The 26,491-nt window shown below is 38.9% G+C and overlaps 2 protein-coding genes and 1 pseudogene across 5 annotated transcripts in view; 2 read left to right on the top strand and 1 right to left on the bottom strand.

Annotated features, from left to right (window-relative positions):
* Window positions 1-26,491, bottom strand: part of LOC111156929 (cell division cycle 20B) — a 39,872-nt gene that overhangs the window by 12,905 nt on the left and 476 nt on the right. Inside the window, exons 3-5 of the mRNA XM_022518077.1 lie at window positions 7,846-8,074; window positions 6,733-6,860; window positions 1,863-1,956 (exon numbers count right to left, since the gene is read on the bottom strand). Of these exons, the coding sequence (XP_022373785.1) occupies window positions 1,863-1,956; window positions 6,733-6,860; window positions 7,846-8,074 (451 nt within the window). The remainder of the gene's footprint in view (window positions 1-1,862; window positions 1,957-6,732; window positions 6,861-7,845; window positions 8,075-26,491) is intronic.
* On the top strand, window positions 8,480-12,415 carry LOC111156889 (annotated as a pseudogene).
* On the top strand, window positions 15,249-20,108 carry LOC111156930 (glutathione peroxidase 8 (putative)). Of its 4 annotated transcripts, none has more exons than XM_022518079.1 (3): window positions 15,249-15,453; window positions 16,039-16,300; window positions 19,352-20,108. In XM_022518079.1, the coding sequence occupies exons 1-3, from the start codon at window positions 15,250-15,252 to the stop codon at window positions 19,513-19,515; spliced, it is 630 nt and encodes a 209-aa protein (XP_022373787.1). In that variant the 5' UTR covers window position 15,249; the 3' UTR covers window positions 19,516-20,108. The 4 variants fall into 4 exon arrangements, with proteins under 4 accessions (XP_022373787.1, XP_022373788.1, XP_022373789.1 ...); XM_022518080.1 differs by having other exon boundaries at window positions 15,250-15,300; XM_022518081.1 differs by having other exon boundaries at window positions 15,250-15,300; window positions 16,165-16,300.

The following is a 26,491-nucleotide window of genomic DNA, read 5'->3' on the forward strand; positions in this document are numbered from 1 at the left end:
AAGAAAGTAGTCATCATAATAAAACTGAATTACAAGTTGCAGGAGAAGGGAAGGGAAAAAATTCTTCAGTGTTAAACAGAAATTTTAAAAATAATTCATGGCAATTTTTAATAAAAAACACATGAGTGCCAGACCTAAATGTAACGTAACTTGTGGGAAGCACACAGAAACACTATATTTTCCTGAATATTTGTTTATTCTGTCACTTGAGATCTTAAAATCACAGTCATTTTTGCGTATCCATTTGTCTAGCACATCAACAATTAGCTGAGAGACATAAGCCTTACTCTGAGTCTTTGTCAGTAAATATCTATTGATTCATTTATTTTGACTCTTTGTCTCACTGTTTCTGAACCAGAGCACACAGGTACTTCTGGCTAGTTTTACACATAATGATCTGAGGTCAGGGTCCTATCTTGGGTTCAGTTTTAGTTCTCATCAAAAGACCCACCTAAGTCTAAACCACAGGCCACCATCGTTTCATCTGTCCCACCACTTGGCTTGTGATCAAACTGAGAATGACATACGTTGATAAACACTGAGCCCACCCAGGTAATTTGTGGTCTTTACAACCACATGCCTTCTGATAAAAGGCCTAAGAGCTTCACAACGCTATACCAAGAAGTAGATCGTTACTGCCTTGGTGTTAGCTACAAAGACCTGCATTTGTGCGCAAAACTTAAAATTTACTAGAAACTCTCAAGCACCTCCAATAAAGGTTTTTCAAAAAATAAGTACAAACTTCGAGTTACAAACTAAGTAATGGAGATGTAATGTAAAACATAGCAATTATAGTTAGTAATACTGGATTGCATATTTGAAAATTAATAAGAGTAGATCGTAAAAGTTCTCATCACAAGAAAAGAAATTCTGTAACAATGAATGGTGATGAATGTTAACTGGACTTACTGTGGTGATCATTTTGCAATATATACAAATATCAAATCATTGTTTTACTCCTGAAGCTGACGCTGATGGCCTTTGAATAGCATGGGTTTGAACCACATGGGTCCACTTACATGTGGATTTTTTAAATAAATACCGCACAGCACTGTAAATGTATCTTCTCTTCCTTATGATTTGCCTAATAACATTTTTTCTAGTTTAGCTTGTTTTTATAATATAGTATATAATGCATATGATATACAAAATATGTATTAATCAACTGTTTATCTTATTGTTAAGACCTCCAGTCAACAGTAGGCTATGAGCAGTTAAGTTTTGGGGGAGTCAAAGTTAGATACAGATTTTCACCCATGTGAGGGGTTACTTTTTGGAAATGTGATCTAAGTGGATTGAAGGAGGTGAATGAAACAGGACAACTAAGTTCTTACCCACTATACTAGAAAGTTACGATAAAGTCTAAAATATCAAGAAAGAGCAGTTTACAAAGACTACTTAGAAAATAGATGTAGGGCGCCTGGGTGGCTCAGTTGGTCAAGCAACTGCCTTCAGCTCAGGTCATGATCCTGGAGTCCCGGAATCGAGTCCTGCGTCCTGTTCCCTGCTCAGCAGGAGGTCTGTTTCTCCCTCTGACTCTCTCCCTCACATGCTTGCTCTCTCTCTTTCTCTCTCTCTCTCAAATAAATAAATAAAATCTTTAAAAAAAATGGATGTAAATAGTAGGGGGAAGAGCTGGAAGAGCTAAAGGTCATTGCCTCTAGGAAATGAGACTTGGGGATGGGACAGGCAAGGCAGAGAATTAGGAGAATTATCAAAACTTTATAATTATATTGATTAGTCTAATAAACATAACATATTCTAATAACATACTCTAAGGTAAGGAAGAAATGAAGGAGGCAGGGAGAGAGAAGGGTAGGAGGGAAGGTAAGAAGGACAAACAGAAAATCTTTGGCCCATACCTTTCCAGGCACACTGAGATTGCTCACAGAGCTGCATTTGCCCACTAACCCACTGAGCCACCTTCTGGGTCGAAAATAGCTGGTTTAGGCATTTCTGAAAGCGAGCAAAGAAATACTTCTCTAGAAATGGGCACATACATCTCAGATGTTATGCATGATAGAGTGTTAAAACTGATAATTTCCTAGGAAGTTCAAGGTTTCCACATTAGCACACCCAAGGCTACGATTGCTGTTATTTACTACCTAACCACTATGTAGTGAACACAGTGCTGAGCATTCGCGTGTATCGTTTCTAATCTCCCCAGCAACTCCATAGGCAAGTATTCCTCAGCTAGAATAAAATCTTCTTTTAGTCTTCTAACCAAAAAATCCTTTTAGCCCACAAACCAGCTAAAGGTCAAAGCCTGCAAGAACTGAAATGTTATGATAGTTCTAGTACATGGTGAAATTGAAAGACCTCCCCAAGACAACAAAATTGAACATTAGTAAGGCTAATTTTTAAGGAAGGTTTCTTTCAAGGGGGCCTCTCAGCATTCAACCTAGAGGTGTTCTTTCACTCTGTTACTTATATTTTCTCTGGGACTTAATTTTCCTCATCTGTAGTATGTCAGAATTGAACTCATCATCTTAAAGGTCCTTTTCCATTAACACCTTTACCTATTAGAACATCAAATCATGGAGATCTTAAGTAACTTGTCTCAGTTTCCCTGAATACAAATATCTGATTGCTGTCTCTTTGGGCCAGTATATAAAAAGCATTTCTGACATTCTTACACCCAACTTCAATCAAAAACAGATAAGAAAATTAGTAGTGGGTGCGTGGGTGGCTCAGTTGTTAGGCATCTGCCTTCGGCTCAGGTCATGATGCCAGAGTCCTGGGATCGAGGCCCACGTCGGGCTCTTGGCTCCACTGGAAGCCTGCTTCCCTCTCTCCTGCCACCCACCCCACACCCGTTTGTGTTCTCTATCTCTCTGTCTCTCTGTGCCAAATAAATAAATAAAATCTTTTTTAAAAAAGAAAAGAAAAGAAAATTGTGGAGGCCAAGAAAAACAAGGCTGTACCCACCTCGAGTCTAGCCCTGACTTAAGTATAGCCATCTTGACAAAGCAAAAGCTGGCACCTTGCACCCCCTCTCCACCCGCTCCCCTCCGCTCGGTAGTATATGTGAACAAATAGTTAACTTGTAAAAAATCACAATCCTGCAAGACAGGAGTCTCCCTCGGTTTATAAATGTCCCAGTGCTAAATCTCACTAACAAGGATGCTTGATAGGAGGAATGTGACATTCCACCAGGAAACTCCCAACTGTCTTCATGCTAGTGCCTCATTAGAGGGGGACAAACAGCCTTGGCTTGATAGTAACCAGGCCTTCAATATCCTGACAGTCTTCTTTACCCTGATAGCCTTCTGAATATCCCCTTTGTTCTCACCCACCGCCGAGCCCACCCCTACTCTGCCTTTAAAAACTCTGACTGTAATCCGGTTCAGGGTCCAAGTCCTACTCCACTGCGTTGGGTATACTTGGGCCCAAGCTTAAGCTTGTCAAGTAAACCCTCGTGTGATTGCATCGGTGCTTGGCTCCTGGGTGGTCTCTCAGACGCGAAAACTCGGGCACAAAAAAAATTAGTAGGAAGTGTAAAGAAACATACTTAATGGAATTTTCTAAAAACATTTTAATGAACAGTTAAAGCAGAGACAATTCCTTATTTTCTCCTTCATGATAATTTATCTGATTATTCCTGTAAAACAACCATTGGATCACCATAATTTTTACAGCAGTCTCTCTTACTGGCATCGTTTTGAGATTTTGGTTTTCTTCCCAGATATTACATCATTGCCAGTCAGTGAATAGTGAATTTTTAAGTATTCAAATTAGGACAATCAAGTATAAAGCAGGGTTTCCCATTCTTAGCACCACTGGCACTTGGCAGCAGAGAATTCGTTATTGTGGGAGCTGTTCTGTGCATTATAGGACGTTTAGCAATATCTCAGACCGTCTATTAGAGGCCTTCCCCCTAGGTTGTGATGAACAAAAATGTCTTCAGACATTGTCAGAGGAGCCCTGGGGAGCAAAATCATACCCAACTAAGAACTGCTGATATAAAATATTCCTAAAATCAGTGTAACTCTTCAGAGAGTCCCCTCTTCAGAATCCCATAGTTGGCACAAAGTTGACTGAGGCACTGCCCAGCACAGGGCGCTTCTGTCCCATGCATCCAAGGGTGCTCTTCCCTCAGTAAGATCTACTTATTACTTTAAGGAACAGCTTGGCATAGAGCTGACTGTATATAATAACTGTGAACATCTCCAGAGCTATGTTGACCCTTGTCATAGAAATACCCTCCATGTGACCTCTGAGGACCACTCGAAGACACACATTTCCTGTCATTGTGAGAGACCTCACGGTGTATCTGCACCACTCCTGATGCCATCTGACTTCTAACTGGTCATGATAACAAATGCTTGATATGAAGTATTGAAATGGTTTCCATTATCACCTTCCCAGCTTCTTCAGTGATGCTGGGACTCTAATGAAGTTGTGAGGGCAAAGCAGTAAAAACTGCAGTCTGCAAGACGTAGAGTGTGGAAAAGCAATGGTGCTAATAACCTGGCCTGGGCGTAAGGTCAACCTGCGCCAGTGACATAGAACTTCCTGGCCATCTGCACCTCCAAACCCTTAACCAACAAGAAAGCACTCGGCAAAAGACCTGCCCTAAGATGTTTGTTTTCAATTGGCATATTCACAATATTGTTCCTCTAGCAAGATATATATGCCAAACATCGGAAGCACATACTAAATGAGTAACTTTGCCCAAAATGAGAATTTATGACTTTCCTAGCTTAAAGCTTTATAAATGAAACCGTGATTCCTTCAGAAGGTCTTCATTGGGTTTGATAAATCTGAAAACATGCTAGTGATATTTAATGTGCCAAAGATTTAGATCAGACTCCTCTAAGATCTTAAAACAATAATAAATAAGATACTTAAAGGAACTAAATTAACTTGGTCAAGACACAAAAAAACAACAATAACAATAACTTAAGGGAAATATTTAAAAGACCATCTTATAGGGACGCCTGGGTGGCTCAGTTGATTAAGCATCTGACTCTTGATTCCATTTCAGATCATGATCTTGGGGTCCTGGGATGGATCCCCACCTAGAGTCCTGCCTCGAGTTCCACAGGCTCTGCATTTGGTGGGGAGTCTGCTTGGGATTCTATCTCTCCCTCTCCCTCTGCCCCTCATCCCACTAGCATGTTCTCTCTCTCTAAAATAAAGAAATAATAAGTCTTTAAGGAAAAAAAAAGACCACCTTATAGAGGAAGAATTTAACTTGTCTTGAGAGACCCGGGGGTGGGGGGCAGATCAAGTCACTGAATAGTTGGAAATGATTATATAAAAAAAATTTTGGCTGAGGGGGAGCATACCATAATATGTATAATTTCATTATATTTCTAATCTTTACATCTTTAGAAAAATCTTTATTTTTTTTAATTCAAGTATAATTAACATACAGTTTTATAAGAGTTTCAGAGGTACAATAGGATGACTCAGCAATTCTATACATTATACAATGCTCAACACTGTGAATTTTCTGGAATTTTCTTTGGATTTTTTTATGGTTTTCTTCACTGTGCAAAAGCTTTTTATTTTGGTATAGTCCCAAATTGCTTTTGTTTCCCTTGCCAGAGGAGGGACTATATCTTAAAAAATGTTTCTACAGCTGATGTCAAAGAGATTACTGCCTATGTTTTCTTCTAGGAATTTTATGGTTTCAGAGATCACATTTAATGGGTCTTTAACCCATTTTGTGATTCTTCTGTGTATGGTGTTAGAAAGTGGTCCAGTTTGCTTCTTCTGCATGTAGCTGTCCAGTTTTCCCAACACCATTTGTTGAAAGGGTTTTCTTTTTCCCATTGCATATTCTTGTCTCCTTTGTAGTTCCATACAAATTTTAAGATTGTTCTAGCTCTATGAAAAATGCTATTGATCTTTTGATAGGGGTTGCATTAAATCTGGAAATTGCTTTGGGTAGTACAGACATTTGACAAGATTTGTTCTTTCAACCCATCAGCATGAAATATCTTTTTATTTGTTTGTGTTTAAATTCTTTCATCAGTGTTTTATACTTTTCAAAGTACAGGCCTTTTACCTCCTTGGTTAAGTTTATTCCTAGGTATCTTACTGTTTGGGGTGCAACTATAAATGGGATTATTTAATTTCTCTTTCTCATGCTTCATTATATATAATGCAACAGATAAATCTGTATACTTATTTTGTATACTGCTTCTTTACTTAATTAATTTATTATCAGTTCTGTAGTCTTTTTTTTTTTAATCTTCTTTTTTTTTAATGAACATATAATGTATTATTTGCCCCAGGGGTACAGGTCTGTGAATCATTGGGCTTACACATTTCACAGCACTCACCATAGCACATACCCCCCCCAGTGTACATACCCTAACCACCCTATCCCTACCCCCCCACCCCCCAGCAATCCTCAGTTTGTTTCATAAGTTAAGAGTCTCTTATGGTTTGTCTCCCTCCTGATCCCGTCTTGTTCTGGTAGTCTTTTGATGGAGTCTTCAGGGTTTTCTCTATAGTATCATGTCATCTGAATCTTCACCTTTTTTATGTTTCATTTCCATTTTTTTGATTGATACTAACTAAATTTGTATATTTGTTGGGTATTAATTTTTTTTTTAACAAAGTGCCGCTATTCATGTCCATAACTGATTTTTTTTGTCAGGAACCCATCATTTTCTTCCTGATTTGTAAGAGCAGCTGAGCCAGTTCCTTCCTCACATTTGGGACCCATTTGTCTGAGTTTCTCAGGATATGAGATGTCAGTTTTCTCCCTTTACCTACCCGGCCTTTTGAGGCAACAGTTTCATTCCAGTCTCCATCCATCGCATGAGCTTCCTTGCAAAAATGGAAAGAGTTACTTGTTTCGAAAGTCCCTTTGATGGGTGTCTTCAGTGGTTCTTGGTAGGATCCTGCAAGAAAGACATTTAGCTTTTGTTTTTCAAAACAAGATAATCACTTAGGTTGGTGATCAATCCATTATGTCTTTCACAATAGAATGTGAAGCCACAGCCCCTCATCTCTCCAAAATCCTGGCAGAGGTGGGAAAAGAGGAAGAGTCAGCACAGGGCCTTATCCAGAATGCCAAGGTCATAAGAGAGCACTGCCTCAGTGGCCTCTGTAGGAAATGCCAAGATTAAAGACCTGACTCCCACCACAGCCGCAGCAGAAATGCTTTGTCTCTGCTCGGAAAGAACAAATTCGCACATTTGAAGAATAGATACAAACAGTTCCCTAGTTTAAGATGATGGAGCAAAGGGGTCTGGTTTGCCCAGGCTAAGCTCCTCCTGCCAGGAAATCACCGTCGGGTGCTTACTTCCCTAATCATTGGCATCTACTCTACGATCATGAGCAAATCACTTCGCCTCTCCCTCTCCCTTTTATAGAAAGATGCTGTAAGTATAGTTTGAGATGATGTCAGTGAGATACTTTCTAAATTAAAGTAATAACAGTCAATGTTATTTGTATCATTATTATTCATACTGGTTCTCTTCTCAAGATTGAGAAAGCCCTTTACCAGACTTTTAACTGTACAGAAAACCCTGTCCTGTCACCCTCTAAAACTAAGTATCTTTTATGTCCATTCATATCACTTGTTCTTCAGAGGGTCCAAGGGACCACTGAAAAATCTTATATACATAATTATAATCTTTAGAAAAGAAATCCTATACCAGTACAAACCTCAAAAATGCATCTAAAACACTACATACTGTCTTTTGGTTTTGTTTCATTTCCCACTCCTCTCCCCCACCACCTTGAAAATTTCTCATTCAAAGGAAGAAAAGGAAAGCACTTGATGAATGCCATACTAGATAGTTCTACGAGACAAAGATTCTCTCAGGAATATCTATTTCATTAACATTTTTAAAATAGCCTCTGAAATTTCTATTACCTCACCTAGAATCAAAGTCTCTTTCTCAGGCGTTATCTTCAGCACGGATCCAGAATCTTCTGGGAGGTAAGTGGTTGAAAGCTCTTCCCCAAAGGAGCAGGCTGCCAGATCCCTGGTTTGGCTTTGCCGCCATCTAGTGGTAATTGGGCTACTGGCAATGGGACCCTCCACCGACAGCCTCTTCACAAAGTTGCTCTTGAAGCTAGAATATGTGGGCTTAACTTCATCAAACACCTGTTTAACCAAAAAAAAAAAAAAAAGGCTGTAATTTATAGGAGCCTCAATGATGCAAAAGTAGGGATTCCTTAAAGGAGAATTATAAACAACTCATCTAGCACAAAACAAACTATATATAAGATTTTAATTTTGTGACCTGAGAGAACATTATTTTATATTTATAAATATATATGTGTGTGTGCATGTGTATACTTAGAGCCTCTGTTTAAGGGTCTCAAGACATATAAAAGCGGCTTAGGAAATAATTATGTTTACAGTTATTACAATTACATATCAATATAAAATATGAAGTTAAAATAACCCTATATATTGAACCGACAAATTTTTTTTTTATATAAAATCACAAAATTGCAAATCTGGAAATAAACGGCAATTTTCTAGTTCAAACTTTTCATTTCACAGATGAGAGAACTGAGGCCTAATTTGCTCAACCTTCATCTCATTCCCACCAAGAAACCCCAGGAGTTTGGTATTTCCAGAGCCTATAATGGTGAAACATGCCATGTTATCTACATGAAATTCAAATGCAAATGACAAACTGGAAGTACATTTTTATTTTTTTATTTATTTTTTAAAATATTTTATTTACTTATTTGGCAAGAAGAGAGAGAGAGAGCACAAGCAGGGGGAGAAGCATGTTTCCTGCTGAGCAAGGAGCCCAATGCAGGACTGGATCCCAGTAGCCTGGGATCATGACCTGAGCCCAAGGCAGACCGCTAACCCACTGAGCCACCCAGGCACCCCCCATTGTCTGGGATTAGGTTAAACCTTAAACAACTAAGCCACCCAGGCACCGCAGAAGTATATTCTTAATAAAATGCCAGGCATGTTAGATTAATATCTTTGTGTAAAGGACTCTTAGAGAAAGTTAGACAAATTTGCAAGCCAAATAGAAAAAAAATAGGGCATAGGACCTAAAAAGACAATTCACAAAAGAATATAAATGCCCCCAAAATATTCAACCTCACTAGTAATCAAAGAAATGCTAATTTAAAACAATAACAAGATGCTAGCAATGATTTTTTTTTTAATAACAAGCCCGAAGGGTGAAGGTTCCAGAAACAAACACTGGCATATATTGCTGGTGGAGCATAAATTAGTATTTGGAAAAGACAATTTGGCAACATGTGTCAAAAGCCTTCAAATATGTGTATAATCTCTACTAACCCAGCAACATCACCACTAAGAATGTAAGGAAGAAATTTTTAAAATGAGCAAATATCAGTAAAACCAAAATCTATTGAGTGCTTGCCACAATATAAACCCATATGTTAAAGGTCTACACACATTCGTATTTAATCGTCAGAAACACCTGTGAAGCAGGTCTGTTATTTATTCCCCTTCTACCAATGAAGAAACTGAGGTTTAGAGGTTAAGTGAATTGCTTAAGCCCACACAGTGAATCAGTGGAGATGCTATACCCTAATCTCTGCTGTCTGACTCCACGGTCCACCCTTCCAGCAGGGAACACGCGGTGGTTACTGCAGTGTGTATGGTTAGAGGGCAAAACGATGGGAAGGACGCAGTGTTTACCAGTGGAGAACTGACAATATAGGTATCCTTAAAAGAGACTATTCTGTAACCATTAGAAATTAGAAAATATAGGGGCGCCTGGATGGCTCAGTCGTTAAGCATCTGCCTTTGACTCAGGTCATGATCCCAGGGTGCTGGGATTGAGCCCCGCATCAGGCTCCGTGCTCAACAGGAAGCCTGCTTCTCCCTCTCCCTCTCCCCCTGCTTGTGTTCCCTCTCTCACTGTGTCTCAGTCAAATAAATAAAATCTTAAAAAAAAAAAAAAAGAATTAAATGTCTGTACTCTTCATTTTGGCTCAGGTCATGATCTCAGGGTTGTGAAGTCGAATTCCATGTCAGGCTCCATGATTCTCTCTCTCCCTCTCCTTCTGCCCCTCCCTAACCCTCTCTCTCTTTCTCTTTCTAAAATTAAAAAAAAAAAAAATCTTCCCTTCTAAAAATATATATATGAGTAAAATAAATGAATCAATTTGAACCAAAATGCTAAGTAACTAACAAACAGTACACATGGCAAAAACACAGAGGTGGTATGCAAATGACTCTAGGTTAGGGAATCGCTGCATTTTTTGATTGTGATATTTCATCTTTGGTGTTTTTAAACTTTTATTCCAGGATCTATCTCTTGCTGAGGAAATGCCTGTCATATAGTTCTAAACATCTCAAGTAGATAGTAAGAAAGAAAGAGGAAGAGAAGAAAAATAAGACAAAGTACAATAAAGGGGAAAAGGATGAATGACTCAGTACTCTAAGCACATCAGTTTGGCTTGTTTACCTTTTATTTTTATTTATTTTTTGGAAGGAGGGGCCGAGGAAGAGGGAGAGAGACAGAATCTCAAGCAGGCTCCACACCCAAGACAGAGCCCACGCAGGGCTCTATCTCACCACTGTGAAATCACACCTGAGCCAAAATCAGGAATCAGAGGTTTAACTGACTGAGTCACTCAGGCGCCCCATAATGTCCATCACCTTATTTTTGAACCTCCAGTGTTTACTCATATTGGTGGGCAAAAACCTAAGCAAAAACTTTTGAGATCATTTTCAGATACATTTTATTTAGTTCCCCACTGCCCCCGGGGGCTCCCGAGTATCTTTAGTATCAATCCCTTCCCTTCTGTTACGTTGACCAAAGCTGCTTTCGTTAAGGCACCCTCACCTCTCATCTTCTCTGCAGACTCTGTGGCCCCTTCCAGATCGCTTCAGTACACTTGGCCAAGTTGCTCTGCTGTTATTCTCCAGCCCATCTCCTCTTTGACCCGTTCAGTGATTTCTTGTAAAATTAAATGTCTCCTAATGAATCAAACCCCTTCACCAGAGTATGACAGGAATCTTACCCACCATGTTTTCTTTTAAGGAAACATATCGTGTCTATTACAGAGAAACTGTTGAATGAAGTTGAAGTAATTTGGGTTGTAAAGTTAAAATTCCTAAACTCTCTTCTTGCTTGTTCTATTTACTTGTTCTGTGATTTGGGGGGTTGTTACTAATTTCTTCCTATTTGAAAGCATTATTGCAGTCTACCTGCAGAGAGCTTTGTACTACACACGATTCCTTTTAATATGTGTATGTATGTGTGTATGCGTATATCTGTACATAGAATTTATAAATAAATTGTGTGCAGTATAAAGCTCTCTACAAACAAGAGTCTTTTATTTGGCAGTCAGTGATTTGCTGCCTTATAGTTGTTCCCCCAAGCATTTCGTGTATGTCTTCTTGTCTCTGAAACAGATTTCAAACTTGTATGAGGCAGGCTGCATTACTGACACTTTATTTTTATCCTCCACAGTGCCCAAGCTGCTTGATTCACTGAGTCAACTGCCTTACCCCATTCTTCTCCCAAGAGGTTCCCTTGACCTTCACCTCATCATTCTCTTCCCCTCCTTTAGAAAGCCTTCCTTGATCTCCTGAAAGAATGCTGTTGATTTTTCTAGCATACTATCTCCTATGCAGAGAAATTTATAATGTTGGTATATTTATAAGTTGAGAATGGTTTTAGTATAGACAGAACATGGAAACAATGATGACAGATTCCCCAGAAAACTAAGAAATGATGATATCAAAATATATACAGAGAAAGACTCTGACAAATGAAGAGAAAGACTCTAAAAAACAAAGAAAAAAAGAAATGCCTAAGGGCCAAAATCTATCAATGTTCAGTAACATCCAGGCTGGAAGTTACCCAAGCTGTCCTCTTGAATGTCTGATTAATGGGCCTAAATGGATATTTATAGATCATTCATATACAAAAAACATACAAGGTTTAAAACCACATATATATGCTTTTATATACATGTGCATGTATGTACGTATACATAGATACATACATGTGCACACACATATATGCACACACACACTCAATCCTTCCATCTCCACCACAGTACTCTGAGTTGCTGCTGCCGTCTCCACCCACCTGCAGTGGGTGGTCGTGCGGAACTGCTCCAGCTTCCTGATCAAGAGAAACAAGCAGACACACAACACCGAGCCCAATAACCTGAAGGTTATTTTTGCTACAACCTGCTGATTTACCGCAAGACTGCAAGGCTTAGACCCCGAACCCCATGGCACGGCTGTAGCGGTGGTCATGAAGTGGAGGTCCAGCCAGTGGAAACCCGCCACTTCCTACGGGCAGACCACCATCAACAAGAATGCCCGGGCCCCCCTCAGCAGCATCAGACACGTGATCTTCAAGAACAGGGACTGCCCAGATCTGTGCATGCCTGCCGATCGCAGAATCCCTGCGCCATCCTGTTCAACCTAGACCCGGGGATGCTGAGGAGGAAGCAGGCCGCCCCCTGCAAGGGCCCCTGAGCACCTGCACCCCAGCCCCAAAGCAATAAGGGTGTAAAACACCTTAAAAAAAAAAGTCGTATCTAGAATACTTTTAAACCGTAAGAGTCATAATATTAACAAACTGATTTAGCCCTGACGAGATTTATTTAAGTTTTCCAAGTAGTTTTCTTAATTGGGTGAATCTTCAGGACAAACGAATGTGCGACATCAAACCGGCACAGATGTTCTTTTTCTGGTTACTAACTGGCATGTTGGCTTGTACAGAATCTCTTGTAAGTTTATACAGCAAAACTTTGACATTCTCAAAGGCCAAGCTCTGCAGTTGATGAAATTACAAAACAATGAACTAGAAATTATCCTAATGATTTTATCGAAGTAATACCACCCTATGGGACCCTGTCTGGGGTCTAGTCAATCAGCATCTTCCCAGAGGTAACCCTTTGTCCTCTCCCTCAAATCACCCTTATAATGGGAGGGGTTTACATGGTTCAAATTACAGCAGATGTTCTATGAATTAACTTTTTTTTAAATTAACTTCGGAAACTCAAGTTCCTGAGCCATTTCCTTGAACAGCCTGAGGAGCAAATCAAGTACCCAGTGTAGACATACAGTCATGAAACCTGTCTACGATGGAAGACAGGCGGAAACCAAAAAACCTTGTTACTCTGAAATCCAAAAAAAAAAAAAAAAAAAAAAAAGATCAAGGTCTAACGTTTCTCAAATTTAAATGCACACTTGAGTCATGAGCTGGTCTTATAAAAATGCAGATTTTGATTCAGGAACTCTGAGATAGGGCTCAAGCCGCTGTGTGTCCAAAAAGCACCTGGCAATGGCCACGCTTGGAGCCCAAGGACCTTGCACTTGGAGCAGGGAGGTCAGAGCATTTAAGTCCAGGTGTCCCATAAAGTTTGACTTCATCAGTAACTCAGCTAGAAAGAACCCAAGGAATGCTATCATAGTTAAGAGATGATACAACATGTTTTGTGTACATTTTTGTTCTTTACCAGAAATTACGTTTACAGGAGAAGACTTTTCTGTTGTGTCCATTCTTACCAGCTTCCATGAGTGGGAATAACGTGGTTTATCAGTCTCTGACAGGTTGTGCATGGCTAAGCTGTGGATTCGGCTCATCTACCCCCAAGAGCACACACCACAGACACAGGGCCCAAAGGCAGAGCTGCCAGCCTCCTGAGCACATCCTCTAAAGCCCAAAGATCTGTGGTAGAAAAGGGCACTCCTGTGGTTTTTCAGATCATTCCGTGCACTTTTTCCTAGCATTTTTTAAAAAGATTTTATTTATTTATCAGAAAGAGCGCGCACACAAGCAGGCAAAGTGGCAGGCAGAGGCAGAGAAGCAGGCTCCCCCCTGAGCAAGAAGCCTGATGCTGGACTCAATCCCAGGACCTTGGGATCGTGACCTGAGCCTAAGGAAGCGGCTTAACCCACTGAGCCACCCAGGCGTTCCTTTCCTAGCATTTTCAACAAACACACCAAGACCCCAAGAGTCAGGCCCACGTAGAATGAAGCACCTTCATTTGAAATTTCCTGTGTGTCTTAGGGAAGAGGCTAAGGTGACCCAAGGACGGCAGCCCTCAATTTCCCATCCATTCCTACCCCTGAAATTTTCAACAGTAAAGTTAGGCCTCCTATAAGAGGCAACAGCCATGGGAAAAACAAAGATGAAAAAAGAAGAAGAAGAAGAAGAAGAAACTAGATGATGCACCCAAGGAGAAGCAGATTCGGGGGGTTTCCTTGTTGGTTTTGCCTTCTTGATAGAATTGTCTAATTTAATTTTTAAATTCCTGATTATAGAGTTCAGTATTTTTTTTTTTCCCTGTCTACAGGTTGCAGCCCCTTAAATCACTGTCATGGGTTGGAACCAGGCTGTTTTAAAACTGCCACAGGCATATCAACATTCAGAGGGGAAGTATTGTTTAATGAAACTTCTCAGTTACATATGTCTGCGTACTGAGTTAAATTGTAAAGTGCATTTCTTTTTTTTTTAAGATTTTATTTATTTATTTATTTGACAGAGAGAAATCACAAGTAGGCAGAGAGGCAGGCAGAGAGAGAGGAGGAAGCAGGCTCCCTGCCGAGCAGAAAGCCTGATGTGGGGCTTGAACCCAGGACCTGGGATCATGACCTGAGCCGAAGGCAGCAGCTTAACCCACTGAGCCACCCAGGCGCCCCGTAAAGTGCATTTCTTAGTGGGGATCCTGATCAAAACTTTGAAAAACACTGGACGATATTTTGCTTTTTGATAGTGGAGTGTTCTTTAAAGCCTTCGTTGTGTTTGCTTTATTTTTACTATATTCACCTGGCATTGCCTAAATTAGATGAGTTCAGGGTAAGCAGCCCCTTCACATATTTCTCTGCCCTTTCCACTGCAAATTCCTAGAACTCATGTAGTAAGTTCATACGTTATATGTATAATACGTATAATAATAAATTCCTCCAGACTATCCATAATATTAACAGGCCACATTTAATCCACCTCTGAACTATTCCTGGGTGGTATTTACCTACTGCCCTACATTTAACCCACTACTGGGAGTACTCAATCCACAGCTTCTGCCTTACAAGGCAGAAGAGTTAAAGAGTTAATCAAAGAGTTATCCAAAAAGTCCTGATTTTTCTAGCAAAGATTGCAGTGGGCACCATAAATACATTAAAATTCTTTAGCACTCCTTATTTTATGCAGGACTTTCACTCCTTTCTCCATGTGAGAAGGGTCTTTCTATTCCTCAGCAGTAGTCTGTCCTACTTGGTTTTCCGTTAAACAGAGCCGGTGTCAAGTTTCAGCTCCTCCTTGAATTCCAGCCCGCTGAGACGTCCCTCTAGAATCATCCAAAATGGAGCCGCTTACAGCATACCCTTTAAGATGTTCAGGGTCGAAAGCAAAGGTATTTGCAGTTTTACTGTCTATGGTTCTATGCACAGTAATGTTATTTCTTCTACAACTAAAATTCCTAAAACCTAAAATCAACAGCTTTTATACCTTCGAAGTGAAAGATGCAAAAGGAAGAACGGTTTCTCTGGAAAAGTTTAAAGGCAAAGTAAGTTGCATCTTCTGATTTTTTTTTTTTTTTTGTCTATTGTTCATTCATGTTCTCTGTTTAATGAAATCAATTTTTCATTGTTAAAGGGTCGTAAGTTAAACTTTAGTCTTCAAAGTAATGTTTGTGTATCACTTTAGCCATCAAAGTTCTCATTGATGGCTAATGAGAAGTAGATACTTCTCATCACTTCTACTTCTAATTGATAAAGTCTGTCCTGTCTTCAGAGGCATGCTGAATTAATACTTTAAGTTGTTTAGGAAATTCTTATAGTTAGTAATGTGACTATGGAGGCATTAAAAAACATTAATTCCATAATCTAGCAACATTAAAAACCACTCTTATCAATGTTACTATCTTTTATTTAAAAATAAGCCATTGTATCCAATGCTTTTTTAACAGTGGTGATCTTTCAGTCTTGATTCATGCATCCAGGTTACAATTTTCAATAAAATTGGGTATATGTAAAAGTATGAAATAACTATCTGCCTCAAAATGGTTTGGGATTTTAACTACTTGCAGACTTTTTTTTTTAATCTTTTATTTGCTTCACTTTCCGGTTGGATTTTTTTCTTTTTCCGGGAGGTTGCCCTAGTTGTAAACGTGGCTAGTGACTGCCAACTCACAGACAGAAATTACTTAGCACTGCAGGAACTACACAAAGAGTTCGGACCATTCCACTTCAGCGTCTTGGCCTTCCCGTGCAATCAGTTTGGAGAATCGGAGCCCCGCCCAAGCAAGGAAGTAGTATCTTTTGCAAGAAGTAACTACGGAGTGACATTCCCCATCTTCCACAAGATTAAGATTCTAGGATCTGAAGCAGACCCTGCATTTAGATTTCTTGTTGGTAAATATCTATCTTGCCTCGCCAGTTTAATGGTTTTAATTGCTTTTCCTTTTTAAAACAAAAGAGACCAGGACCATACTTCTCTGTTTCATTTGAAATGTTTTAGTGGGAAAGTTTGATAAAATACCGAAAAGCCAGAATCTCATGTTTTGTAATTTTCTAGAAGTTATGCTTCCCTGAAGTCAATGTTTCAACCTCTTGAATGGCAAAATGAGTCTACTCCAATGTATTTTATTCCTTATGATCATTTTCCTGAAGAATTTATCTGAAGTGTGGTCATGGCTATCTTCACAAAATATCTTCACAAAATTGCTCTTGGGGAAATGTCCCTCCCCATTTTAAAGCAATCTATGTCTCATGAATATTGCCGGGCATTATTAGTAGACATATCTTTGTGGTTAATTTTATGTTGTTTTACTTGTCTGAGATACTGTCTTTAAGGATGAATAATGTCTCGGTTTACCAGGTTTTTGCTAAAATTATAACAGAATATAAGGAATTTTTTGGAGGTGGGTATATTAGGCTATGTCTAAAATTAGATGAGCTACAGAAATCTGTTTAAAGATTTTTCTGGGCCAAAGGTAGTGAGACATAGTGACTAAGGGCATTGGTTTTAGCTCCATTCTCTGGCTTCAAACCCCTACTCTGTTGCTTTTGCTGTGTGGCTCCAGGTACATGAGATAACTCCTCTGTGCCTTCTTCCTCATTTGTGAAATGAGACTATTAATACTACCTACTGCCTGACATTGTTTGTATTCCTAAGTATATTACTAGCAAAAAGCAAAGTATTTAGATGCTGCTTATACCTTGCCAAACACTACTCTAAAGGATATTCAGCTAATGTCCTCTCATCTGACTTATACAGATGATATCCTCAGTCCTATTTTCACAGATAATTTGAGTTTTCATTAAACAATGATCTCCATCAGATAATCAAGCTTCCAGTCCAGGAAGTCAGCTAATGATACTCTACAAAATTTAAGTGTGAAATCAGAATCTTTTAAAAACATATTTAATTTCTAGGGAAAATTAGCACAATGCTTAATACCCTGCATAGTAATCAGAGTGATATCTTCATTCCTTTTATTTCCTGGATAACCTGAGGAAAGACAAGCCAGAGCACATGTCCTTGTAATCATTTTCAGTTATAGCAGCCAGATATGTGGGCATCATAGCTCCTGAGTTCCCCCCCTTTGTCACTAAAAAAGCTTCTGAAACTCCACCTACCCCATGTAATCCAAAAAAGTAACATTGACTGAAGGTTTCACTGAAGTTAGATGAAGCTCCAGAGACAAAGACTCTGAGATCGTAGTCAAATGAAAGTTACATCTTTTTAAAACAAGCCAAAATGGACTGTAACTGGTCACATGGTCACAAGCAGGACCATTCTGCCCGTGTGTGCAGTTGTCACTAGACAGGGCATCTGGACACGGAGGCTCATGGGGACTGAAGCTCGGCCACAGCAAGGCGTGTGTTGAGGGGGCTGTACCCACCTGGAAAGGTGTCTTTTCCTAATTCACATCAAGATGTTAGGTCAGCTAGAAAGCTGCCCTGACGTGTAGTATCTTTAGAGACGCATTTTTCATTACAGAAAAGGGCAATTTTTCAAAATGATTTTGAGACGGTTTTCATGTGGTAATATGATACGCTGAGTCACTGATGTTTGCTCTATCAGAAATATTTTTCTCTAATAATGAAATAAATTGAACTGCTTGGCACAGTGCACAAAGTAAAGCACATTTAAGTAATCAGGCTCCTTTTTATTTCTTATTTTTAACCTATGCTCCCTCGTTGGTTCTTTCTCCCAGCACAAAGTATTGTACACCTTAAAACTCTAGGCAGTGTGTTCCTTCTACCTGTTTAATCTCGATTTCTGAAAGAATAGTTAACACTTGTTACCTCTGCTTCCCTGTCTCCGTTTCCTTCTTAGATCACTGTGTCTGGCTTCTTGCCAGGATCTCCTGAACCTTACAGGTACCAATGACTGCCACTCTGGCCCCTTCCCTTTCTTCTTTTCAGGTTCCTCCTTTCCATCAACCCTTAATTCTGCTGAGCCTCGGGATTCTGCCACAACCCACTGGGGCTCTTCTTATTCTATCCCCTTTCCCTGAGTGAACTCTGTCTCCTAAGATCCAAAGCCATATAGTCAGTGGCCTCCTCTGACTGGATGACCCACATACACCTGAATCCCCTCATATACAAAAACAAATTTGTCATTGTCCTAAAATCTGCTTGCTTTTCCATAGGAGTAGGAAGGCCTGTGTATCAGTCCTGGTTCTACCACTTACTAGCCATGAGACCTTGAGTCTAGGACTCCATTTTTCTCATCTGCAAAATGGGCTTAATGATAATACCCACCTCACGGGGTTGCTGTAAAGATTAAATGGAAGGATCCATTTAGAGCAATGAGCACACATTACTAGGTACATAGTAAACAGGTTATTTATATTTTTTTCTATGTTAGTCAATGCACATCAATTCTGGGTAGTGTAAGTGGAAAAAAATCTATATTTCTTACATAAATTGAGATGTATCAAAAGGACAGCATAATTTCTCAATATGATTTAACACTGTATGTTAACTGGAATTAAATAAACACTTAAAAAATAATGTGATAAAGAATTCCTTTCCATTTTTGTCTACATTACATGTAACGATATTAAAACCATAGATAATATTTCATATGAAAATAATTCCATACATGCCATTACCAAGGACCATTGGAATATCATTTTATCTCTAAAAATGTTAGGAAACTGAAAATTTTGAGTGACAAAGTAAATTTTTTTTTTTGTTTAGATCTGATGCAAAATAAACCACTTTGTTTCATGATTCCAGATCAGTAGAATCATCAGTGAAGTCACCAAATATACAGAAATATGGTTACTCAAAGCTTGAGTTTTGCTTTATTTGGGTGTTTTGATTTTTGTTTTGTTTTTGACATTCCTAGAACTTGATTCTAACGTTGTCACTTACATAGATACTAATAGAAATGACAATCTTAGCAAAAGAATAAAATTATGCTCATGAAAATATATTCTGGTATTTTAGATTCTTCAAAGAAGGAACCGAGGTGGAATTTTTGGAAGTATCTGGTCAACCCTGAGGGCCAAGTTGTGAAGTCCTGGAGGCCAGAGGAACCCATTGAAGTCATCAGGCCTGAGATAGCAGCTCTGATTAGACAAATGATCTTAAGAAAGAAAGAGGACCTGTGAACATGGCAGTGAGTCATTCAGACACAGTAATCGGAATATAGACATGTCAGGGCGGGGGTGGGTGGGTTTCATCTGAAGACTCTCACAATAAAATGTGGCCCTGAAGGATGGGGTGTTTTATTTTTAAGATACCTTGCTGGTGAGTGGTAATGATTGTCCCCAGGACAGAGATATTACATAAAGCAAAAATAAAGAGTAGCTAAAAAATCAAAATGCAATATATTAAATATTTCATCTGACCACACTAAATAATTCAGAATACAGAGTCACCAATGTGCGTCAATATCCTGTTGTTCACCTTGACATTTTCCAGGATTGTACTTGATGGAAATGCCAACACATCAGACCACTGTTTGAATTCAAGGCACTATATGTGACTGAAATTTCGGGAGTAACTAAATGTAAATGGCTATTTTTATGTAATAAAATACAAAATAAACATTGAAAAATGTGAAATAGATTCAAATCCCTATAGACTTCTGTTTCATGTACAGGATTTTGTTTACTTGTTTGATTTTTTTTTTTAAGTACAGGTTCGTAGTTTGTTTTATTATATCTGCCTGAATAGTCACTGATGAATGACACTATCCTAACTCTTGAAAAAGCCTTCATCACTTTGTTATTTCTAGATTATTTTCCAGAAGCAACTCAAATTTTGTAAACAGAATATTAATAGTTGAATTGCTGGCTTTATTTCTGAATGAAAATCCTAAGTGTAAGAAAAAGACAGTATTTGATGATTTAGCTCAATTCTTGGTACATTAATTTTGGTTGCTCATATATTCAGACTAGGTCAGCCATTTGGAAAGAATTCCATGCCACATCATTCTGACAGCTGAAACAGTAAGACTCAACTCTGAATCATCAAAGGTCTGAATGTAAACAAAGAGGTTTGCAGTCACAACAGTCTTAAACATCAGCAGTCACCGAACCCTTTGATAGAGCCACAAAATGCTTCGTCTCCCAAAGTCATAACTTTTATGTTGTCAGTCTTATAATTATTAACTAACAGAGCAACCTGCCAAGTTGGTGAAGTGTAGATATTCATTTCATATCTAGGTAGATATTAATTTCATGAATTCAACAGGAAGATTAGGGCAAAAGAAAAAAAGGGAAAGGCAATCATGTAAAATTTGGCTAAGAAGGAAGACCCAATCTCAATAGCCATGGCTCCCAAATTCTGACGTGATTAATGAAAGTGAAGAGGGTTTTTTTATGGTGAAGTCAGTAATGCCACCTCAGTATATAGTTCTGTACCAGTGTTTAAAGTTCTTGGAGAAACCAAAAATTTATTTCTTCTTCTGCTTCGAAGTATATGTCCAAACACCCACAGTTGGGGGTACAGGTACAAGAACGGCAGGTTAGTATGTCAGCAAACCTGCTTGTACCCTTCACCAGCCGTATGATCTTGGGCAAGTCACTAGACTACTTTTAGATTTGCTCAGCCATAAGTTGAGGTCAGACTGAACAAAGAGTTCCTTCCAGCTCCACCAGTCAAGGACCATGCTTAACAAGGCGTCTTCAGTGATCAGGAATGGAATCAGTACTGATCTGAATTGTTTTTGAAGAAATAGAAGCCCTCAAACAAGCCTATCTGTCCTTTGCGATTTTGCCCCCAAGAGTGTAGAAGCAGTTTGAATTCTGAGCCTCTCAGCAAAATTTTGTTCAGGGCAAACTCTCCAAGTATTGCTCCCAGAGCACTCTTGCCCTGGGACAAGTGCCACAGGGCTGCTTCAGTGTTTTGTGTGCTCACGCTAGGGTATGAGCAGAAGTGTATATGCTAGCCCTATGCAGGCTATGTAAACTCCCCACTGTCCGACCCTAATAGAGCTGCCCTAGGGACCAACCAGGACTGTCCTGGTGAATGCAGTTGAGATGTCCATCCTGCCCAAAGTCACTTGTTCTCCAAAACCATATAAAGTGGGTTTTCAGTTACAGATCTCCAATCCTGGTTGTTTATTCAACCTACGGTATCTACTATTGTCAGTGCTTGATTCTCTCCCCTTGTCCTTTGGGGATGCAGGGAAGGCAGGTGGGGATTTGAAAGTGTGTCAAGTGGGTGTCCATTGAAGGTTCTGTAACAATGAGGCTGTCTGTGCTAAAAGAGGGTGTGGAGCTATTTGCTGATGTCCTGCTATCCATAACTCCAATGTCTTATGTGAATTCCACCAGGTACACACATACAGAGGGAAAAAAATGTAGCTTTCATGAACTGAGCAGATCTTCCCTGTCTCGGCATCAAAAAGCCTGAGACACAGACTACTGTCTAAATTGAGGAATATAACAGAAAACAGCTGGCATCCCATCAAAGGGCATTCAGTGGCCATTATGACAAAGGGACAAAATCAAGTGCATTTAATTGTGATAATTCATAGGCTTGAAGTTTGGCTTATTGGGAGGGTAGGAAGGAGTACTGCATTCTAACTCCCAGTCTTCATCTCATGGCACATATAGCCATAGTGTTGGAGACTGGAATAAATATGAATTTGCCTGAGATATATCCTGAAAGTCATACTTCATTTTTTAAAATACTTAGTAATTAGAGTATATCCATAGTATATATAGACGTAGCTATATACAGTTCCTAGTAATTATGGAATAGATAGCATATACCCAGTGGCTGATAACCATCACATCTCTGGAAGAGGGGTCCCAATTTGCAGCACTTGCCAATTTCCATGGTTTAAATGCTCCCACGTGGCCAACTTCCATCTACCAATGTCTTAATAACTAGCATGCCAAATTTCTGAAAATTTAACAATCATTTCTCACAACCCACTATCAGTGGGCTCTAGGACACCAAAATTCTTAAAAATCAGACTTGTTAGGTTATCATAAGGATCTCCTAAGAGATTTATCTAGAGGAAAAACTTATTATATATTATTTATTTTTATTATGTACTATTTATGTGGGCTATATGAATATGTGGAAATACAGTTACTGAAATATGAAAAGCTTTTAACAATATGCTAATGACAGTAAAATCTAATGACTTCACTGGATTGTCTATAGGTAACCTCAAGTAGGAAAATACTACAGTAAAAAAAAATGTAGACAACTCCTCAGAAGAAAAAAAAAAAACCTGTTTTTTGTGTGTTTCAACACATTTACTGTTTCAGAAGACTACCCTGAACAAAGTAAAAAGTCTTGAGAGATCCCTGTACAAAATATTATGTCCTTTGTGGTGTTTCTTTGAAAGAAAAATGGTATATTTAGGTGGAGACAATATATGAACACTATGTCCATGTTTATTCCTTACCTGGATTTCATCTTTCCCACAGAATAATAAAATTCTAATAACTGTCATGCCTAGAAACTAACATCCCATACTGTTCCCCACTCTTCTCTTCCTTCCCTTTGCTGAACTGCTAACACTTGGGGGGAATGAAAAGTAGCTTTGATGTCCCAAGTATGGATCCCTCTCTTTCCCTCTTACTCCTATGAAAACATTCTTCTTTTGAATTTATATAGTCATTCTCCTCCTTACCCACTGATCTCCTTAATTTCTCTTTATTGTGTTCCATTCTTTCCTTCCTTTCTCATCATCTCAATAATATGGAATGGAAGAACAGCTTTAAATATGTATTGATCATTGAGTATGAATGTTGGCATTTTATGTCTTGTTCTTTAGTTAAAAAAATTAAAACACAAAGGCCAAGCCTTCTTAATTTAGTAGGTTTTATTTTTATCAACAGGTCAGAGACTTTCCATAAAAAAGAACACATTGAAATTTAACCTTTTAAGAAAAAAGAAAATGAAAATAATATTTATGTGGGAAGGATCCTTAAAAAATGCTGAAAATAAAATGATAATGGGCAACAATGAAAAGAGAATGAGATGTGAAAGTAGAAAATGCATAAAGAATCCAATTATAGGGGGCGCCTGGGTGGCTCAGTGGGTTAAAGCCTCTGCCTTCAGCTCAGGTCATGATCCCAGCGTGCTGGGGATCGAGCCCCACATCGGGCTCTCTGCTCCGCAGGGAGCCTGCTTCCTCCTCTCTCTCTCTGCCTGACTCTTTGCCTACTTGTGATCTCTGTCTGTCAAATAAATAAATAAAATCTTTAAAAAAAAAAAAGACCTATTAAAAAAGAATCCAATTATAGGCATCTATCTCCCATGATTTACATGTTTAAACTTAAAATAAGAATTAAAATTGTAATTATAATTGTAATTTATAATCCAGTAGAGTAGACTGTAATATATTTCTTTTTTTTTTTTTAAGATTTTATCTATTTTTTTGACAGAGATCACAAGTAGGCTGAGAGACAGGCAGAGAGAGAGGAGGAAGCAGGCTCCCCACTGAGCAGAGCCGGATGCAGGCTCGATCCCAGGACCCTGGGATCATGACCTGAGCTGAAAGCAGAGGCTTTAACCCACTGAGCCACCCAGGCGCCCCTGTAATATATTTCTCACATCTCACTTAGAATATGACTAATTGACCAGACCACCAAAGTCAGTTCCATGAACTTGCTGCAAATGTCCACATGAGGACATGTATGTCACTGTATGTCTGGGACCCAGCACATACTTGACATTGTTGCATGAGCCAGTTGCATGGGCCCCCAAAGGAATCAGAAAATATTTAAAAGCATATTATACAGTCAATTCTTCCCACTTCACAAGCTAAATTTCATGTTCTACTCCAAATATTTTATGAGTCTGTGACTTCACAGAAGATGAAGTGAATAATTGAAGCAAATCCTCCAAACTATTCAACTCCATCCCCACCCCCAAAACTTCCAATTTTCTTGGTATTTCAAGTGAAAATGTTGGAGTTGACTGACTCATCTTGAAAGTTACCTCAATTCTCCATTCAACTGGTACATACACATGGTTTTAGAGACCTGCTCTGATGTCGTATTAAGAAACTGATTATCGGGGCACCTGTGTGGCTCAGTGGGTTAAAGCCCCGAATCTGGCTCTCTGCTCAGCAGGGAGCCTGCTTCCTCCTCTCTCTCTCTCTGCCTGCCTCTCTGCCTACTTGTGATCTCTGTCTGTTAAATAAACAAAATCTTTAAAAAAAAAAAAAAAGAAAGAAAGAAACCGATTATCTAGAGAGAATACTAAAGATTCAGTTGAAAACTTGGGAAAACATTTTAGGCTTTCCATTTCAAATTGTCATTGTATTCTAAATCTTATATTAAAAATATATACACCACATCACAAGTACTTTCATACTGTGTACCCAGACCTCCAAAAATACTACCTGGGACATTTTTAAAGAATTAATTGTATTGGTTTCTTCATTATTTATAAAGCTTTCTATTGTATTATTATTGGGTAACGGAATAGCAATTATGAGTATTATGGCAACTAGTGTCCCGGTTCATAGCAAAAAGTATACACATACGCACATACACATACACTAATCACAGAATTAATTATACGCTGATGTCCATTGTATATGCAATAAGAGAGCAGTTGCAGGTTAGCTGATGCCGTTCATATATTCAACCAGCTAACAATACACTGCCAACCCATCACACACAGGTAACTAGTACAGCTTGTTAACAAGAAGAATTTATCCAGAAGCAAGTGGCAGGGTAGTTGTGGCTGCCATACTGACCCAAAGCAGCCAGCTAACAACACACTGCCTACCTGACTCAGGTCACTCCTGCTTGTCATGGCCCATGACATCACTGAAGCTAATTTGCGACGTGAAACACTGGCACAATGGTAATCTTAAGAGTCCCATAAAAGAAAATTTATGAACAAAACTTGTTCCTCCAAAACAGTTATAAAATATAAAAACATTATTTTTAAATCATAAAAACTTAAAAAAGAAAACTCTCAGAATATTTGCATTTAGTTATTCTAAAGTAAATGCTTGGATATCAAACTATGGTACATATGAAATAACCAAGTTATACTTAACTGTAGCTTTTCCAATTATTTCTATTTACCGACCAAAAGACCAGTTGTCTGTATTAGGCAGCAAAATATTTAGTAGGAGTCCTGGCAATACATAAGCTGGGCAAAAAACAAAACTGCAGCTATTTTGGAGGGGAAAAAATCAATATTAAAGTATTTAGGGAATGTAAGGACTTAAAACTGTTGTTCATCATCTCCCACTATAAATAACATTAGTCATTACATTCTGAAAGGGCCATTTTGTGTTTGATTTATTGTAACACCACTGAAATACTGAAAATTTTAAATTATAAGAAAAATCTGTAAAAATGTTGATGGGTTTGAAACTAAAATCTATGAGGAAAGTTTAAAGGAATAAGAACAATTTGGGGTAGAGAGAAGGCAAAGTGAATGGCGATAGTGAGAGATTTAAAGCATATGAGGGGGTGCCTGGATGGCTCAGTAGGTTAAAGCCTCTGCCTTCGGCTCAGGTCATGATCCCAGGGCCCTGGGATCAAGCCCCACATCGGGCTCTCTGCTCAGCGGCGAGCCTGTTCCCCCCGCCCCACCCCGCCTCTCTGCCTACTTGTGATCTGTCAAATAAATAAAAATAAAATCTTTTTAAAAAAATAAAGCATATGAGGGCTGTTTATGTGGGAAAAAGAAGAAAAACTCACATAGATTTGTTTTATTTTTACGCTGATTACAAGAGAAGCTACAGGCCTTTGGCTTCAGACTTTCAAGAGGAGAAAAAGTACTACATTGGATCAACTTTAAATTGCTAAGGGAAGGACAGACCATCAATTAGGCCACTTCTCCAGTTATCCACAAGATGGCACCATTTCCCCTTTTTTGGGAGGCAAGCTTAACTGCAACAATGGCAAGTGCAACTCGCAACTGTTAAAATTAACAGCCAGCTAGCAATGCACTGCCTACCTGACACATCCATGCTTTCCGGTTGAGGCAAAAACTAGAAAGCACCAGCGGTATACAAATGATTACCACTGTCAGGGATCTTCACCTTCCTACAGAAATAGGGGGTAGGGGAGTGTATAATTAGATCTGTAGTTAGTGATATCTTAGGAGATTGATTTTTTAAATTTTCATATCTTCAGACCACGCCGT

Source organism: Enhydra lutris, unplaced genomic scaffold, assembly GCF_002288905.1.
Source record: "Enhydra lutris kenyoni isolate GAN:26980312 unplaced genomic scaffold, ASM228890v2 scaffoldscaffold50, whole genome shotgun sequence".
NCBI lineage: Eukaryota > Metazoa > Chordata > Mammalia > Carnivora > Mustelidae > Enhydra > Enhydra lutris.